The sequence below is a fragment of the Tyto alba genome, unplaced genomic scaffold (assembly GCF_018691265.1).
Source record: "Tyto alba isolate M040663 unplaced genomic scaffold, T.alba_DEE_v4.0 Super-Scaffold_8, whole genome shotgun sequence".
In the NCBI taxonomy this organism is placed as follows: domain Eukaryota; kingdom Metazoa; phylum Chordata; class Aves; order Strigiformes; family Tytonidae; genus Tyto; species Tyto alba.
This window is the reverse complement of record NW_024881329.1, coordinates 9,748,356-9,766,394: the sequence shown is the minus strand read 5'-3', so window position 1 is coordinate 9,766,394 and position 18,039 is coordinate 9,748,356. Positions and strand designations below refer to the sequence as shown.

General features: G+C 38.8%; 1 protein-coding gene across 4 annotated transcripts in view; it reads left to right on the top strand.

Annotated features, from left to right (window-relative positions):
• The window catches only part of GALNT18 (polypeptide N-acetylgalactosaminyltransferase 18), a 341,921-nt gene that overhangs the window by 196,711 nt on the left and 127,171 nt on the right, over window positions 1-18,039 (top strand). For 3 of the 4 annotated variants that reach the window (XM_033006955.2, XM_033006952.1, XM_033006951.1), the window contains exon 3: window positions 17,588-17,780. In XM_033006955.2, coding sequence (XP_032862846.1) covers window positions 17,588-17,780 — 193 coding nt within the window. Of the gene's footprint in view, window positions 1-16,117; window positions 16,447-17,587; window positions 17,781-18,039 lie in introns of those variants that run through there. The other variant, XM_033006954.1, reaches the window with a different exon arrangement.

Genomic DNA, 18,039 nt, shown 5'->3' with positions numbered 1-18,039 from the left:
TAAGCAGCTTTGTTGTGGGTCCCTGTACAGCCTTGATAAACATTCAAAACACTTTACACAAGAGGGAGAGAAGTAAACCTGGGTGCTTTGTATCCTGCAGAGATGCTCTTACTGCATAATGCTGGATAGGGAGGAAGACCTTTTTCTGAATTGTTTAGAGAAGGTCAGGCCTAAGGGTCTGTTTTAAAGAGAATGCGTGGACATAAAAATCCTGGAGAATGTTTGGAGCTGTGAATCACAAGTGAAAGAAGGCACTTCCTTGCAGCAGGAAGCATGTGAGTCGTTGTGGGGGATGGGATTCAAGGCAAGGCTCTCTGCCCTTTGCATTTTCTGTTGCCTGCCTGGGTGGCTTCATAATGGGCATACTGATATCTGAGTGACACTCGTGTCCCACTGGAAGGATATGAGTGTGCTAGGATCATTAGGTGCCTAGAAGTTAAGCTATTTCACAGTCACTGTCAGGAACACATTTCCAGGCTATTTTCTGGCTATTTTCAGCCTACGAGTCTCCTTACCTTTACCCCTCCAATTTTCTCCCCATCCCCTGGGTGGGAGAGGGTAAGTGGGTAGCTGCATGGTGTTTGGCTGCTGGCCGGAATTATCATAACAGATACACAGGGTTATTAGAAGGAAATAGAAAAGTAGAAAATTCTCATATAATTTCAAAAGATATGCCCACTAAGAGGTGGGGGGTTTCCCCTTGTCCATTTTGCTATGTGGGATTACCAGAAACTGATTTGCAGATGTGGGATGAGGACAGGAAGAAAACGGACATGGCTGAATTTTTGCCATTTATAACTTTTTTTTATGTTGCAAGAAAGGTAATAAATTAAAACTTTCAGAAGATGCTTCTGCTTACCTTCTTCTGTGTGGATTTAGCACATTTACAGGAGATTGATTTGTGAATTTCAGCCCTTTTCAGTCACACTTCTCACACTGAAGTCATAGTAGATCTACAGGGAAATCTCTAGTCCTATGAGAAATTGCTAAAGTGTCAATTGTATCTTGTAATATGTCAAGTTTTCCTTGATTTTTGTTTAGTTTCCTTTTTTTGGGCAGCAATTACATTTTTTCTTGGCTTCCTCATCTTCATCCTCTTGCTTTTATTTCAGTTTAAAATGGAATTTCTAGCTATAACTTGGATTCATTGTCTAATCTGGCTGTAATTTTTTTTTAATTTAAAATTCTGACAGGAATGTTCCAAGCTTTAAGATCTCTTTCAACAGGAATTATCATGTTGCTGCACCTTTTTTTCCCCTCATAATGATATTTCATAGCTTTGTAACTCCCCTATCCATAAAACAATTTTATTTCTTCAAAATGCTTAACAAATATTAAATATTTGAGCTTTACTGTTCTGCAGTTTTTATTAGTTTTTTTGCCTTGTTTTCCAAAGAGGACCTAATTGTTAATAAGCATGTAGGGCTTTCAAAAACTGTGTCTGTATTCCTTTCATTTGAAGATCACAGTCTTTGACATGCACTTTATACCGCTCAGCATCCTGTTCTTCCTCATGTAACTGTCATCAGAGTCCATGGGCAATCACATGCTTTGATAGAGAACTAAGTGCATCTTTTTCCTCATCTTGAAGAATAACAGTGCTTATGGAGTTTTCTGCTCTTGTTCTTTCTTCATTACAGTCCAATCTTTTGCAGAGTCTCATGACCTTGATGGTGGAAAACACTGGGGAGATACGCTCTTCCATGGTGGAATTTTTGATGTATTTCTAAAATTTTGGAAATATTTCTGCAAACAGCAAAAATACAATCTTGCTAATGGAGCAGAACCCTGCAGACCAGATGTTGGTCAGATGTTTCCATTCCTCACACGTCTGAAGCAGAGGAAGAGTAGCGTTAATACAGCTTCAAATAAAAAAATAATTGTTTAAAGTTAGTCTGTTTTTTTAAAGTTGCAGAGGAAATGCAGATTGTTATAAGTTTTAAAGCCATTTTATCTGCAGTTCTTAAAATAACACAGAAGAGGAAAAAACCTCACATGGTAAATATTTCTAAAAGTTTCTAGTTGTAGGATAGACAGTGCATACAGCTGAGAACAGTGAACAAACCAAAGTATTTTCTGGGTATAATCTAGAAAATCTTATTTGCTTTCTGTTTATGCAGTCTTCTGGTTGTCAGCATGACTTCTTTTATTATGTTTTTGACTTAATATTCTTTTTCCAAGACTAAGTTAAACATAAGTATAGTCTTACAGCATTTACCACATACCTATTAAACCTGAGGACTGCATTTGATTGTGGTTTCTTTACTTTTTCGTACTATTTCAAGGAGAATTCATGACATCTTGACAGTCACAGTTTATTATTGCTATTAACATTAGCACAAATCATCTACTTGGTATGAAAGATGGGAGAGTGCTTTTAATTTGTCATTCATGCTTTTCTTCAAAGAGGACAAGATAGATTACATTTAGTTTCCTTTTTCTGTTGTAATGTAGTTTGAAAATCTTTAAAATGTACTTACACAAATGCAGTAGCACTGGAGTATGTCTAGTGCTTTAAGCATGAAAAGAGCAATAGCAAATGGGGATGGAAGATGCTTTTACAGAAGTGCATGTGGAGTCTTCAGAAGTGCATGTGGGGTCTTCAAGACTGCCCTGTTGTTCTTCAGACTTCTTCAAGTTTCATTTAAAACTGAAGCTTATCCCTGTCTCTTGGTGTAGCTTAGGAAAAATCTTGAAAGGGTGAACTAGCTCCAAGCATGTGCAATTACATCTGCAAGTATTTGAAAAGTACTTTTGAAATAGTGCAGGCCAACTTATCAAAATGGCTGTTTACTGAGATGCCAGGGATATACTTTGGTGGAAGTGGTGAAACAGCTTACAATGTTTGTCATAATGTTGAAAACGTTTATGAATAGCAAAAAGGTTGTCTTGATTGGGGGAGCTGCTGCTCTCTAAAATTTTTCTGTTTGTGAAGAAAGGGCCAAAACAAAATTCCTAGAGGACCAAATGGAAATTGGTGAAGGAGAACTAATCTGAGGAAGCTTAGTACAGCCCATTAAGCAGAGAAAAATCTCATTTTATGTTATTACTGAGAGAGGAAGCCTTTTTTTGGTGCTTTGAGTTGGGTGAGTGTAGAAGAAAGGTAGTTTTTGTTTCCTCATGTGGACTTGACTTTTGGTGTGACTACTCTGTTTCATATAAAAGTAAAAGCTGTACATATGACTAATTAGCGTCACAGCCTGACAGGTCTTCACAAAATAAAGTTTTCAAAATAGTTAAATGCTTTAGTGTTTACTTCAGGTGACATAGAATTGGGTTTAAGATATAAAGCACACTGAGCTTTTAAATCCTCTCAGCTGCACAGATGCAAACTCCACTAATACCAAAGAAAAATGTGGTCTGCTAGTCATTAAATGCAGATGAGATTCCTTTTTTAGTAAGCAACTAAGCTGATGCCTAAATTTAGGAACATGTGCAGTTACAATCAGTGGAATGTTCTGAATCTTTTTATCTCCTTCCCTGAACTGGAACTCGGTGTGCTGTGTCTTTGAGAGGTCTCTGACCCTATGCCTTCCTGTGGAACCTGGTTTGTACTGTTGGCTTTGCCGAGTGCTCTTTATTTGTAGATTCTATTGACTGTACATCTGTACCTTTAAGGCATGCTTTGCTAACCTTTCCATACTTGCTAAGAACTGAGGAATGATAGTGCCTAGCATATTCAACTATTTATTCAACTGTGATGACAGGAGGATGTAATGAACAAGTATTTTCATTATTTTAGTAATTGTGCTGGGAGGAATTGATTGGGTGCTAGTAGGGGAGAGGAGACAGGACAAGGCTGGAAGTCAGCCTGGAATGGCCACTTCTTTCCCTGCCTCCCTGTCCACTCAGTCCTGGGACTCTAGTTGGAGGGTCTGTGGGCTTGCTACTGCTTCTTCTCCTCCTTTTCAAAATCTACCATTATTCTCCTTTCTCTCAGAACCTCTGCTCACCCTTTTGGCTTGCTGGGAAGAGGAGGGGAGAAATAAAAGCGGGGGCCAGGTCAGGTGAAGAGGGTAGAGGAGAGTTTCAGGGAGCAGCAATAGTTGCAGTAATCTGTCACCACACAATGGACCATTGGTAGAGAAAGTCATCCCCTTCCTTTTGAATAGGTGAAGTAGGTGATCTGACACCCCGGGCAGCTATCCTCTCTGTTGATGGTTTAAGCTGTCTGTAAGCCATGATAATTAAACAAAAAAAACCAATCAAGAAAACCCCCAGAAGTTATTTGTCTAAAAATATCTAAATTTATCTAAACATTACGTTAGTTCTAAATACAAAATAAACTGAATTTAAAAACAACCTTTATGCTTGTTAAACATTCTGCCAATATGAATAAAATTCCCTATTGATAAAATGCAATTATTTTGGTGGAACAGAAGTTCCACAGTGTGCAAGAATGGTACAAAGCAAGTGGGGTAAACATGAAATGAAATGGGTAAACATGAAGTGCCAGTTGCAGGAGGACTTTTAGCATGGAGATTTTTTGTTGTATTGGAATTTGCTCGGGGTATTACATGACCAACATGTCAGCTCCTCAACAAAGAATAAAAGAAGGCACGCATTTTAATGGACATGAAATTCTAAATAATATAACAGGCCTCAGCATTGATCATTTGACCCAGAAGAAATAGTCACATATATTAAATGTAGAGTATCTACAGAATCTGAATGTCATCTTTGAAATGAGATTTTTAGAGGGCTCTGTGTCTACTTCTTGCTTATCCTACAGTGGTCAGTGATGATGTTTCCACTGTGTCAGCCATGAATGCAGAGGAGTGAATATGTGAAACCCCTCCCTCAGGATCTCTATGGGAGATCCTCTTCCATCCAGTGGCAAAAATGGTGTGTATTTTGAGCAGAAATCTTTATAGCTTTAATCCAATAACCAGTGCTTAGTTACTGTTCTTACCCAAGGATGATTAATCTTATATGACTCCAATTTAAACTGAGGTAATTCCCTGAATTAAAAAAAAAAAAAAAAAAAAAAAAAAAAAAACCAAAACCAAAACAAAATCCAACCACAAAACTAAGAGCTATAATAATTAAGTTATTTTACATCCATTTACAAATAAAAAATGCTTGTAAATGCAGTAGTGTAATTTCATAATACTAGGCCTTCCATACTTGAGTGATCTCCTGTGTTACCACTTATTTCTTCCATGGTAATAAGAAAGTGAGGAAAGTGCTTGTTTGTTGTTTTATTTTGGGTTTTGTTTCTTTTTTTTTTTTTTTTTTTTTTTCATTTTGGTGGGGTTTTGTTGGTTGGGGTTTTTTTTTTTTTTAGAAATTCTGCGTTGTTACTGAGCATCAAGTAGAAGCAGTCTCTGTTTCTGGCACCTCTCTGTTTCATGAATGTAAACTGATCTCTAATTTGTGAATTTCTGTTGTCTTCCACTCTTGCCTGGAAAAAATACGCAGTGTGACTCACCTAATGACAAACTGTTAGGCAAGCATGAGATTGTATGCATGGAATTAATTTGTTCAAGTCTTCCTCAAGGCACCAAAGTTAGTGGAACTCATTCTGTGTGAAGTTACTGAACATTTGGCTGTTCTGTAAAGTTAGGGTTTGATTTGTACATTCATTTCCTTTTGTCTGTACAGTGCTCACTATAATGAAAATTGATGGGAATTTTGAAAAATGTTATTACAAATAACTGAAAAAGTGACCATTATGTGTGTTAGCATGCTCTTTTCGGTCCGAGTCAGGAAACATGTTAGGCCAGTGCCATAATTCTCACAAAACAACAGAGATCAGAGATGATGAGCTTAAACTGTTTTAGCACTTCAATTGACAATCTGATCTGATCAGCATTGCAGGGAAATTTGTTCCTGCTAACCAGAACCATGACTTGGAATAAGACTTATCATGCGGCTTATCTGAAAAATCAGATGGGTAACCGTGCCCATCTCATTCCTCTATTTCCATTGCAGGTACCACTAGCAGTTTGTGGCAGTTGCACCGCAGTTTATAATGTTGAGATCTATGTATTACAAACTGAAACAAAGTTGCCAAATTAATTTTCAGGCAGTTTTTGTCAGATTGTTATTATATGACTAGACTATTACTCCAATAATTGTTGCATGTTTTCCTACAGGTTAAGTTTAAGTTAGTGATTCATTGCAGAATTTTTTTGAAATGAGAAAAATAATTTTGCAGTGTAATATGTATCTCTTGTAATGAAGACAACAGTAGTCCTTTAAGTGATAGCCAATAAATAAATCTACTTACTGCCGTTTATCTTGAAGGCCTGTAGTTAAGCAATTATGTGTTACTTTAAATAAATCCATGGCTTCTTATAATCTGGTTTCCAAGTATGAGGAATGCAGAGAAGACATCCTTCAGACAATCTTAAAAACATGGTTTTGGAAGGTCTGAATATTTGGAACTTGGTACTCCTTAGTCTTTGATATCCTTATAGTGTATTTTTTGAAAATCAGTCTTTTACCAGTTTGAGAATCCAAAATTGGTTTCTGTCAAAATACAGGTGTCCGTGGTTACAGAAAGCCTTAAAAGTGGGGTATTGGTACCTGTCACAGAGCTCTATGTCTTCATCTGGTAAATAATGTTAGAGGAAATTGATTTTACTTAGAACTACGTATTTCCTTTGATAATCTCTTTCCAGTAAATTAAAAGCTTTTACCCTAGTTTCAGGTTGTCCAGGCTTGTAGTAACTTTATGTTAAGTTTGCCAGAAAGATGCAGGGACCTGTCTAGCCTGATTCATATCCATGGCACAGTTATGGCTAGAGGGGAATTTAATGGATTAGTAGTGAGAAGATATCTAGTAGAAACAACAACGGCCAAGATTTATAGTGTTTTCAGATCAGAATCGGCTAGCTCTAGTGTATTAAGGAGAAATATAGAGCCCTTACCAAGATCTTGTTCCTACAAAGTGTTGTTTGTGTGCATCCACACAATAGAGTTTAGCGTTTGCTTGATGGCATAATAATTTTATTTCTCTCCTGTATGTTTTCTTAACCATAGGAAATAACCACTGTAACAGAATTTGCTGGTTAATTATCAGTTTATAAGTTTGCTACTTGCAGTTCTGAGACCTCTAACAAGCTCTTAAGAAGTCTTTAAAAACTTCAGAATTCTCTTAGAAGACAAATTTTCATGTTTCTTATACTGCCGCCTAGTGCTAGGCACATTTTGAGAGTCGTTTTCCAATGTGTAAAGTAACTTTTGTGCAATGACTTTTTACGAACTGTTAGGTTATCAAAGTCTGCCAAATCAGGAAACATCCAACGTCTCTATGTGAACATCCGTCCTTTCTGGGTGAACATACTCGCATATATATAGGCAGAGTTTTGTACAAATGAGACAAACACCCAGTTGTCAAAACCCAAAAGCTGCCTATGTTTGCAGCCTGACGTCTCCACCACTCAACTGTCAGCTAAAATGAAGTTCAGGACACACAGCCCAGGTAAGTAAGAGGTCTTGCTGTATTCTGTACTGGTCATCTTCAGCCTTCTGGGACCTGTGGCTTCCCCTGTGTCTCTTCCTTGGGAGAAGCATTTCCATTGCTTTCATTTACAAGTGTCTTAATCCTGAGCGAAGTGAGGCTGAGTCTTATATGACCCTTTAGCAGAAGCGAGCCACCTTCTGACATTTTCATGAGCTGGATCGTCACTGCAGTGACTCATGTTCTGTTGCTGCTCTACCTTCATTACTTGAAAACCAAACTAGCTGTACTTAGACTGTCTATTTGCTGTGTAAGAACTTGAATTGCTGTCACTGGCTTTCAGTAAGTACATTAGCATCCCCCTTTTCTGTCTCTTGGAATGTATTAACTCCTTCCATTATTTCATATCTGAGAAGGCTTGATAATATGATTTTCTTAATCTGAATTCAAAGATCTCATGGATCTTTCTATCACCAAATATCTACTATACCCTGATATTTCTGATAAGTCCCTGAAAGGAAATGACAAATCAGTACATTATTGAGAATTCGTGGCACAATTAACCTAATCCCTTTATAAGCATATATTTGATAAAAAGCTCCCCGCAGTCCTGCCTAGTGAACAGTTAATGGGAAAATATAGGTACTGTGCATATGGGGGGGAGAATGCTGTGGAGGCACATGGCACCTCCACCCTGGGGAGCCACTCAGGCTCTCTGCATCGTGTTCGTGGGCACTGGTGTCGATGTGGCTGCGGGGGAGGCCCAGCCTGATCTGTCCCAGACTTCCTGAGGGCACAGGGTTCCAGCATGGTCTGTGTGGCCAAAAATGAAAGAGGAAAAAAAAAAAAAAAAAAAGAAGCCACAGAGCACTTTGATGTGGGTGTGAATCTGGGTAAAGATTCCAAACACCTCCCTCTAGCTCTTAGTTGGTATCTACTTGTGCCATTCATATAAGGAAAATACAGTCTGATATTTATGTTTCTAGAACTTTTAAGTGACTTCAGGTAGAGAAACAGTTTCTGCTAAGCAGCAGAACCAGGATGAATTTCCACATTAGTACACACAATAAACATGGGATTATTTCTCAGGAAAAAAAAAATCAATTTCTCCAAGAGATTTTGTCTTTTTAGAAACAAATGAAAATAAATGTTAGCTGCATTCTAGTAGCTTACCACTATGTGTGTGTATTGGCTGTATTAAAATGCAATAGTGGTAACATATCAATTAATAATAATAAAATGTGTTTCAAGTTTGCAAAAATGTCAAAAATTTGTTGAGAGAGTTTTTGGCATTTCATTTCATATGTGCTGTCATATAAGTTTTAATCTTAAAAGTTACATAGTGATTGTATACTATTCATAGTATTATCATGACTTCTTGACAGCTAGCTTTTCAGGAAAGGATCACCTTTTTTTGTTGCTTTTTTCCTATTCCCTGTCTGTCTGATGTCTCCAGTGTTGACACTAACTAAAGGGTGTACTGCAATATACAAAGACTGGGTATTGAGTTGAATTGTCTCTGGGTGGTTGTGTGCTTTGTCTGTAGGTCTGTAGTTTGGATCAGAGGTTTTTTTTGTGGTTTTTTTTTTTTTTTTTTTTTTCTGTAAAAGAGCTTCACTGCTCTTTGTAATCTGTACAGACAGACTCTGACAGGCTCTGTCAGTGTCTTTGAGGAACCCTGGCAACTTCAGTATGACTTATTGAGCTGTAAGTAAGCAGTTGCAGGAGAATTTAACCCACTTAGATATTTCATTTTTTCTTAAGTGCACTTCTGTTAATGTCAGTTCTTTGGGAACGAAACTAGATGCTGAAAAGGGGGACTAACTGAACTTGAATATTCAAAACAGTAAAATTCACTTTTTAGCACAAAACAGTATTAATGTTGACACCTTACCGGCACTATTGTGATTTTTTTGGGGGGAGAGAATATGTAAAATAACCTTTCTGGGGGAAGCTCTGTCACTGTTACTATAACTTTAGATTTTCTTGTATTCTGAGTATATTTTTCTCCATGGCTGATACAGTGTTGCATTTTGGTGAGCTGCTTCTGCCCTTGCTTGTCAGGTTTTCACTGTGCTGTACAAACGAGGAGGTAATGTTTTCATTTCAGAGGTTCATTCATCTGATAGAGGATTTATAGCAGTGTCTTGCATGGGATCAGCCTTCCAAGACAGGAATTGTCAGACTGTAATTATTAAGGATGCTGCTAATGTGTTTGCATTAATTACAATAGACTTTGAAAGTGGGATCTTCCTCTCTGTATCTTCCCGTGTGACAAAATTTAGGTAAAGTTTTCACACTTCTAAAAACTGTGTCAAGGCTCAGTGACCCAATGCAAGTCTGAGATTTTTACCTGTCATGAAGAATAGCCTGTGGTGAGGGGGTATAGGGGGTAAAGATTGGCTAACAGATGAAGAGCACATGTAGAAGCAAAGGATGAAAGGATCCTTCCTTCCACAGAAATGCTATTGCCTGCAGGAAATCGAATATAGATTTTTTGAGTGCTGGGAATCAGAGTCTGAGGCCATTAGGTCTATGAAAAAGTTGGTACTTAAAATCCTGAAACAATTCCCACAGTACCATCAGACACAATCTAACAGATAAAGTTGCTGTGAGCTGCTTCATGATTGTCTCAAGAACATGAAGGCTGCTGAGTTTCTGTGAGAAAGTCAGTTCCTTCAGTTTGTTCAGACTGTGGTACTCTTTCATGAAAGCATTTACTAGATTATCTTGACTTCCCAAAAATGTAGTTGCAGAACATCAAAGAGAGCTGAGGTTTATTTTTCTTTAATGATATTCTACTTATATTCACATCATGAGTCCACGTTATAAAGTAAAGCATGGTTACTGCATTACCTCTTTAATCATTGCATGCTCCTTCCTTTCTAGGCTGGTAAATCAAAGTGTAAAGCACGGGAGAACTCACAAGAGCATGTGATGAAAGCTTTCTGCCTACATCCTGGCATCATTTCTAACTCATTTTTCTTTTGTGAGCAACCTGTTACACCTGAACGTGTGTAGTTTTGCTCAATTATTGATGTGTTCTGCATGTCTTTAGCTGACATAAGTGTATTTTTTGCAGATAGGATATTTTTGCTGACTTACTGTTTATCACTTCTTGTTACCAACACTTACTGAAATCGCTGTATAAGGTTACACTGCAGATTTTGTTAAGCACTTCTGATAGCATGGAAGGCATTTTCACAATGGTAAAGCTTTGATATGAACCACTGCTACTTTTTTGAGTAGGCCTGCAGTCAAATGAGGGATAGAATCAAAACAAATCATTTGGACTAGTAACAGCAAACAACATTTCTGAATCTGTCTCTGCAACTCTTCTTTGCAGCCTTTTTCTGACTTGAACCTTGCCCTTAATTGTAAACCTGTTCATGGTAATCTTTCTTAGGAGGAAAAGTTGAAATCTGAGCTGGAAAAAAGATTATTTTTTAATGAACTTGAAAGGTTTTTGTGGAGATGGAATTAATGATAACAGTGTGCTTTTCTGTTGAAGCTGGCTATTTTCTTACTCATGTCATTCTGAGCAGTGTTGGTCTGAAGAGAAGTTCCTTTTTGAGGTATGCAGGACACATGTTAGTTTTTTACAAAATTTACTAGCTCATAATCCAGAAACATATTCATTTAGTGACTGTAGTCTAATTATGTTACCAGACTTTCCTAGTTGTCATTACAAATAGGACTCCCTCCTGCCATTTTCTATTGCATACCTTTGATCCAGGTTCTTTACTTCAAGGCCTTGTGGTATGTGGTGGATTGACCCTAGCTGAATGCCAGGTGCCCCCCAAAGCTGCTCTATCACTCCCCCTCCTCAGCTGGACAGGGGAGAGAAAATATAACAAAAGGCTTGTGGGTCAAAATAAGAACAGAGAGAGATCACTCACCAATTATCATCACGGGCAAAACAGGCTCAACTTGGGGAAATTAGTTTAGTTTATTACCAATCAAATCAGAACAGGATAATGAGAAATAAAACCAAATCTTAAAACACCTTCCCCCCACCTTCACCCCTCCCTTCTTCCTGGTCTCAACTTCACTCCCTGTTTTCTCTACCTCCTCCCCTCCAGCAGCGCAGGGGGACGGGGAATGGGGGCTGTGGTCAGTTCATCACACGTTGTCTCTGCTGCTCTTTCCTCCTCAGGGTAAGGACTCCTCACACTCTTTCCCTGCTCCAGCGTGGGGTCTCTCCCACGGGAGACAGTCCTCCATGAACTTCTCCAATGTGGGTCCTTCCCACGGGCTGCAGTTCTTCACGAACTGCTCCAGCGTGGGTCCCCAGTGGGATCACAAGTCCTGCCAGCAAACCTGCTCCAGCGTGGGCTCCTCTTTCCACGGGGCCACGGGTCCTGCCAGGAGCCTGCTCCAGTGCGGGCTCTCCACAGGGTCACAGCCTCCTCCGGGCACATCCCCCTGCTCCAGTGTGGATGCAGGTGGAGATCTGGACCTCCAGGGGCTGCAGGGCACAGCCTGCCTCACCATGGGCTTCACCACAGGCTGCAGGGGAATCTCTGCTCGGGCTCCTGGAGCACCTCCTCCCCCTCCTCCTTCGCTGACCTTGGTGGCTGCAGAGTTGCTTCTCTCACATGGAGAGTCTCCTCTCTCCAGCTGCAGTTGTTGCGCAGCAGGTTTTAACCCCCTTATTAAAAACATTATCCCAGAGGCGCTGCCACTGTCACTGATGGGCTCGGCCTTGGCCAGCGGTGGGTCCGTCTTGGAGCTCTGTCAGACATGGGGGAAGCTTCTGGCAGCTTCTCACAGAAGCCACCCCTGTAGCACCCCCGCTACCAAAAGCTTGCCACGCAAACCCAATACATGGTATAATTTTAGAAATTATAACAGCTAAAGAGTCTGTTCTTACATAATGAAACTTGAAGGAGAAAATTAATTCAATTCAAGGAGAATTTAAGGAGAAAATTTAATTACGAAAATAAATAAGAGAAAAAGTAAAAGGAAAAAAGGTATATTGTTGGTAGCAGTTGATTGTCCAAATTAAGCACAGAGGAGGATAAGGCATGTTCAGTGTACTGACTTGTGATGCACTGAACTCTTACTGTTCAGGGCTGTCTTTGTCCTCCTTCTGTACACCAATTAATTGTTAACTGCAGATGCATATTGAATGGGAGGACAACTGATTTATTTTAAAGCTTAAAGGCTTTCACAGATGTATCATGGTACAATACAAACAGCCACAGTGCCAGTTCTAGATTTAGATGCTAAGTTGCTTTAAAAATTGTTCATTATAGATGCTTTAGTATCACCATACCTTAGCTACTGCTGAAATTAGTTTAAATATGACAATATTCCTTAGCCATTTAATTTGCTAAATGCCAGCTGTTAATGTTATTACATGGGTTTATGAAATTATTGGTTAAGGTCATCAGAAACTTGAAGGAACCACTGATGTTCTCACGGTCTTTCTTAAATCTTGATACGGAAATATGAATGGGCAGGATCAGTACTTACATAGCAGAAATGCAAGCAATATGTTGATAAAATTATACCCGTGACAAAACTGAAGACAGTCTTTCAGTGAAGGTCACTGCTAAACTTTTGGAGAGCCAATGCATCAGGTCTGTTAGAGGTGCCGTCTTTGGTTCTGAAACAGAGATGTGTGTTTGTTGGGTAGAAGATATCCTCATGTAATTAAAGAATTACATTATGCATATGGTAATTAAATAATTATATTTTGCCAAGATGCTTGAAGACTACTACAATTACAGTTGGATATGATGATCTTCATTTCCTTCCTTTTACAACTTAGGAATGCTGATGTAAATTAAGTGATTGTCCTGTACTACTCTAGAGATAATTGTGGTTTCATGGTGGGCAGAACGATTCCTGTGCCGTTATTAGCTGTTATCAAATGATGCTATAAAATATGCCTGGTGATAATCAAGAAAATCCTCTTCTGAATTCCTTACTGTCTGATCAGTTTGTTTATAATGTTGTTCTTTGAGTACCAGTTGTATGAGTTGCCTTACGAAAACTGGCAGAGACAAATGTGTATTGAGAAAAACTAACAAAGTAAGCGTTGGTTATAAATAGATAACAAAAGAAGGAAGGGAGAGGAAGGAATACACTGGTATGCTACAGCAGTTGGGATCAGTAAAAGTAAATGCATAACTTCTGATGGGATAGTGTCTTGTCTTTACTTGTTACTTCTAACACACTGCTTGTCTGCAGTTCCATACTAGTAATAAGGGATAGACATTTTGTTGTCTTGTTTATTGATGGGTTGTACAAGCTCTGAAGAAAGCAAGTATTTAATTTATTATCAGTTAACACATTTAATTACTAACTTGGGTATTAGGAAATGAAGACAACATGGGGCACCTCTTACTCTCCAAAAAGTCTTCTCTCATTTCCTTGTTTCCTCTGCTGTTATTTTTGCTGCTTCCTTTTACCCTTGTTCCCTCTTTGTCATAATTTTCAGGCCCTTAAATATTTTTTCACAGAAGTGCCACCAGTTTCACTTGTGGGCTCATCTTCAGCCAGCAGTGAGCTTGTTGGGGAAGTGGCTATGTCTGGCACAGGGCAGCACCTGACCTCCCACAGAGGCCACTCCTGCAGTCCCTCTGCTACCCAAACCTTGTTATTTGTACCCAATACACTAGAAACCTGTGTGTGTGTTTCATTACAAGGGCAGTGTTAATGCAAGCTCATTCAAACTTCAATTACTGCTTAAAATATCTTTATTTACTAGGAGAGAATTGGTTTCATGTCATGTACAATGTGGATTTCAGCAGTGTCTTCTGATGTGGTGTGTCTGACTTCGTATGGTGAGGAACAGAAAGAGAAGAGTGGATTTCTCTCTTGGAGGCTGGTCAGTGAGATCAGATGAAGCAGTAGTTTTTATATTAAGATTAACTGCTTAACTGATAAACGTGGTCCAGAAGGTATGAGCTAAAGACACACAAATGCTTTTGGGAAGTTGTGAGGTTTTTTTGACTCAAGTAAGCAGTATGTAACCAACCCCAGGCTGATGCCATGAACAGCCAGGCTTCTGGAAGGAGACTTCCTCAGCTCAGGTGTACATCCAACTGACATCTGTGTGATTATCTCTGGTACCAATTAATTTAATGGCAAAATGTAAATCTGCCAAGAGTTCATACCAGGTTCGTGTCTGTGTACAGTGCTGCTCTTCATATGGTGTGAAAAGTTAATGTAGAGGAGACCCCATGTTAACATTTGCAGCAGTGTGCTGTGGATGGTAATTTTTCTTCCCACAGGAAAGATGGAACTGATCTTTCCTTCTTAGTAATAACTGAGAAGATAAATGTGCCTACCTTTGTATTGCTTCAGGCAGTATTAGTTAGTGGTTCACCTTTGAGCCTTAGCTTTCCATGATTATTCTGCAGTTGTAGAAGTAAGTGGTAAGGCAGCTGTGAGACTTCAGGCCAAGATCTGTTCACAGAGACTAAGGCATCAAATCTGCTTGTTGACTAGTCAAAAGGCAGCTGACATTCTTATGAAAATTGTTTTTATTTCTTGGGAGAAACTGGCTGCATAAAGTCACTTCCCCCAGGGGTTTTCTGCCAAATAAAGGGAAGAAAGACTGTCATCATAGATGTGTGCTTAATTCCATTGATTGGAATTGTAATTGAAAGTTCTTGCTAATGCTTTCTTTCCTGTAGAATAATGTATTGAAATAACATGTTTGCTTAGTATACAAAAAATGGCTGTGTTTGGCAAGAGGTCTATTACAGCTTGTAAATTAAATTCACAGATATCCATTGCTGGAAAATCTTAGTCTTGCAGATACAACCTGGATTACTGAGCACTTTTTCAATTGGAAAGCAGCACAAGATTCATGAATCACTTTAGGAAATGTTCTCACCCACAAAATTGTTAGATAAAATTCAATAGATGGCCTGTGTGAATGTGATTCTGTGAAGGCGATTGTTTCTGGAATGTCTCTTTATCCATGGAAAATTATTCTTGGAACTGCCTTTAGTTGCAAATGCATATGCGTACACTATTCTTACCGTGAGTCCTATTTTTATTCAGATGTGTTTCTTCATTGGTGTGCTGTTTGCATGTGAGTGGATCCTGAAGTCATCTGCCATAAGTGTAATAATAAACATAAAACTTAAAATCTTCGGGGAAAGAGTGCTTGATTTGGAGAAATGCAGATTAATATAAGACACAACAGCTTGAAGAAAATACTTGAGTGGTTGTATTGATTAGCATGAACGTACATGTTCTTGAAAAGTGCCAAGCAACATTGATTCCTACTGGCCAGGATCAGAAACGTATCTGATCTAAATATCTCTTATGATGCAAAGATAGTTTGTGAGATTCTTTGTGTAAATTCAAGTTGTTTTTGTGGAGATCACATAGTTGTCAAACAACAGAGACACTTGTGACCTTCCCCGTTGCTGTGATTTTTGACCTGATATTTAAAAACTATTTTGCCTTTCTCAAGTTAGGACCTACTAAAATGATTGAATTTATCAAATATTCTTAAGTTCCATTGCGGAGTTGTATGTGAACTGACAAGCTCCACTGTCACGTTTATCTATGTGGTATCAAGGCCTGACAGATTATTTTCCTTGTTTGATTGAGGGCTTAACGTATCTTTGAAGAACTGGAGCTGATTCCAGGATTCAGGCTGGGAGGCAGTACTTTGACAAGTAAAGATACATGACATATTTACAGAAATTGGAATGTAATAGAGGGAAGCAAGTGTTATTGGTTTCCCGTCAGTATTGCCAGGGGAAAAAGGAAAACATCCTGAATGAATCAAATGACTTAATCTTCTCAATTTGTGTTTTTGCATTTTGGGATCTTTTTAGTAAAAGATGAAAGAATGTGCTTCTTTGCATTCTTTGGGAGTCAGGATTCTTGTGGTATATGCTACTAGTACCTAAACTGTGGTCTTTAGATGTTTCCATGCAGCTAGCTTAAGCCAGCTGTCAGGTCTGTAGGTGACGGTGTGGGTGCTGAGGAGGACTTCAGACACAGTTGAAGCTTCTGCCTTGTGGACATGTTTGAAGACTTTCCAAAGATTCACTTTTACTTCCGTAAGTCTCTGTGTGACCAAGCAGTTATGGTTTGCGAGTACAGCTCTTCAGAGATGAAAGGTTTTATTTAGTTGGTTACTTGTTATTTGTTTGTTGGCTATGGAGACTGGTCATAAATAATTAGAACTTGGAGAAAGTGAAGGAATGTTTTCTTTGTGAGGCTCTAGTTTATGATGACAAATCGGGGTCAAGTAAGGTATTTGATCTTTCTTTTTTAGTGTACTGTATATCTTAAATTGTTTACAGAGACTAGGGGTTCTCTGGGTTAGATTGTGTGGTCAACTGTGTAAAGACTGAAGCGCTAGTTGGAGGGGTGAGATGATGCTGTTACAGAGTACCTTACAAGTCACCTTGAACAGACTTCTCTAGATTGACAGAATATTGAGAATGACTGCTGTGATAAGTTCTAGGTATATCATTTCCCCTTTTCTGTATTTGTTATAGCAGCCATAGATGTGGCTTTGTGGAACAAAGGCATTGTATAATGACAGAAATATTACAAAGTGTCCCAGTGGAATCATTGTGCACACCTAAATATGGACTGAAAATTCAAATAGGGTGGATTGGTAAATTGGACCATAAAAATATTGTGGACTGAAACTGGTTTGCTATTTAAGGATGGATGCCAAGTGCAGTGAATTGTTGGATCTCTAGTTTCAAAGAACTTACACAGACTTTGGCAGCCATTTTGTGTGTTCTGTACAGACTCTCTCTTCTCTTCTTTTGTCTTTGTTTTTCCCTTTCAAAACTTTAATCTTTTTCTAGCAAGATAATTCAGGCTGAAATTAAATAGTTCATCTTTGTATAGAAAAACAAAATAATGCTCTTGTTTGATAAAAATCCTTTTGAAATTCAGTTAATTTAGATTTATCAGTCCCATCCTTTAGTCTGACTGTGATGAAAAATCATTGTTTTTAAATGTATTTTGAATATCAGATTTTGAGCCTTAGGTGCTAATAGTTACTCTTCCCCAAGGGGTGTGTGAGGGCCTGTTATGTGAAGACTTACAGGCTGCTGTAAACTGGCCGCGTGTTCTGTTGTGTGGTGTTCTCTCTGAAGTTGCTCTTTTTAAAGTAAGGTACCCTAGAGCCTGTTGGAATGGAAGTATAAAATTGTTTATTTTTGTCTTTGTCTTTTGTAGAAGCTCCGCCAAAACTGGAAGAAAATCCCGCTGAAGCATTCACTGACTCATCTCTCTTTGCTCACTGGGGCCAGGATCTGAGTCCTGAAAACAGACGTATCGCACTTAAACAGTTCCAGTATTACGGCTACAATGCTTACCTGAGCGATCGCTTGCCACTGGACAGGCCCTTGCCCGACCTTAGGCCTAACGGGTGAGTGCTGTAGTTCCGTCTAGCATTGTATGTCCTGAATTGCAGTCTGTTAGCTCTTTTTCACCTGGAAGTGTTCTGTTGTGTGATCATGTAGAAGATAGGTTGTATACAGTGGACAGAATGAGTCATTTCTATCAAATATTTGAAGGTTGGAAGTTTCAAATGTCTCCTGAAACACTGGAGTGCCCAAATTAAGTCCTGTTAATATCCCACTAAGTATCCATTAAAAGTTTTCCAAGATCCTTTGGAACCTTAATCT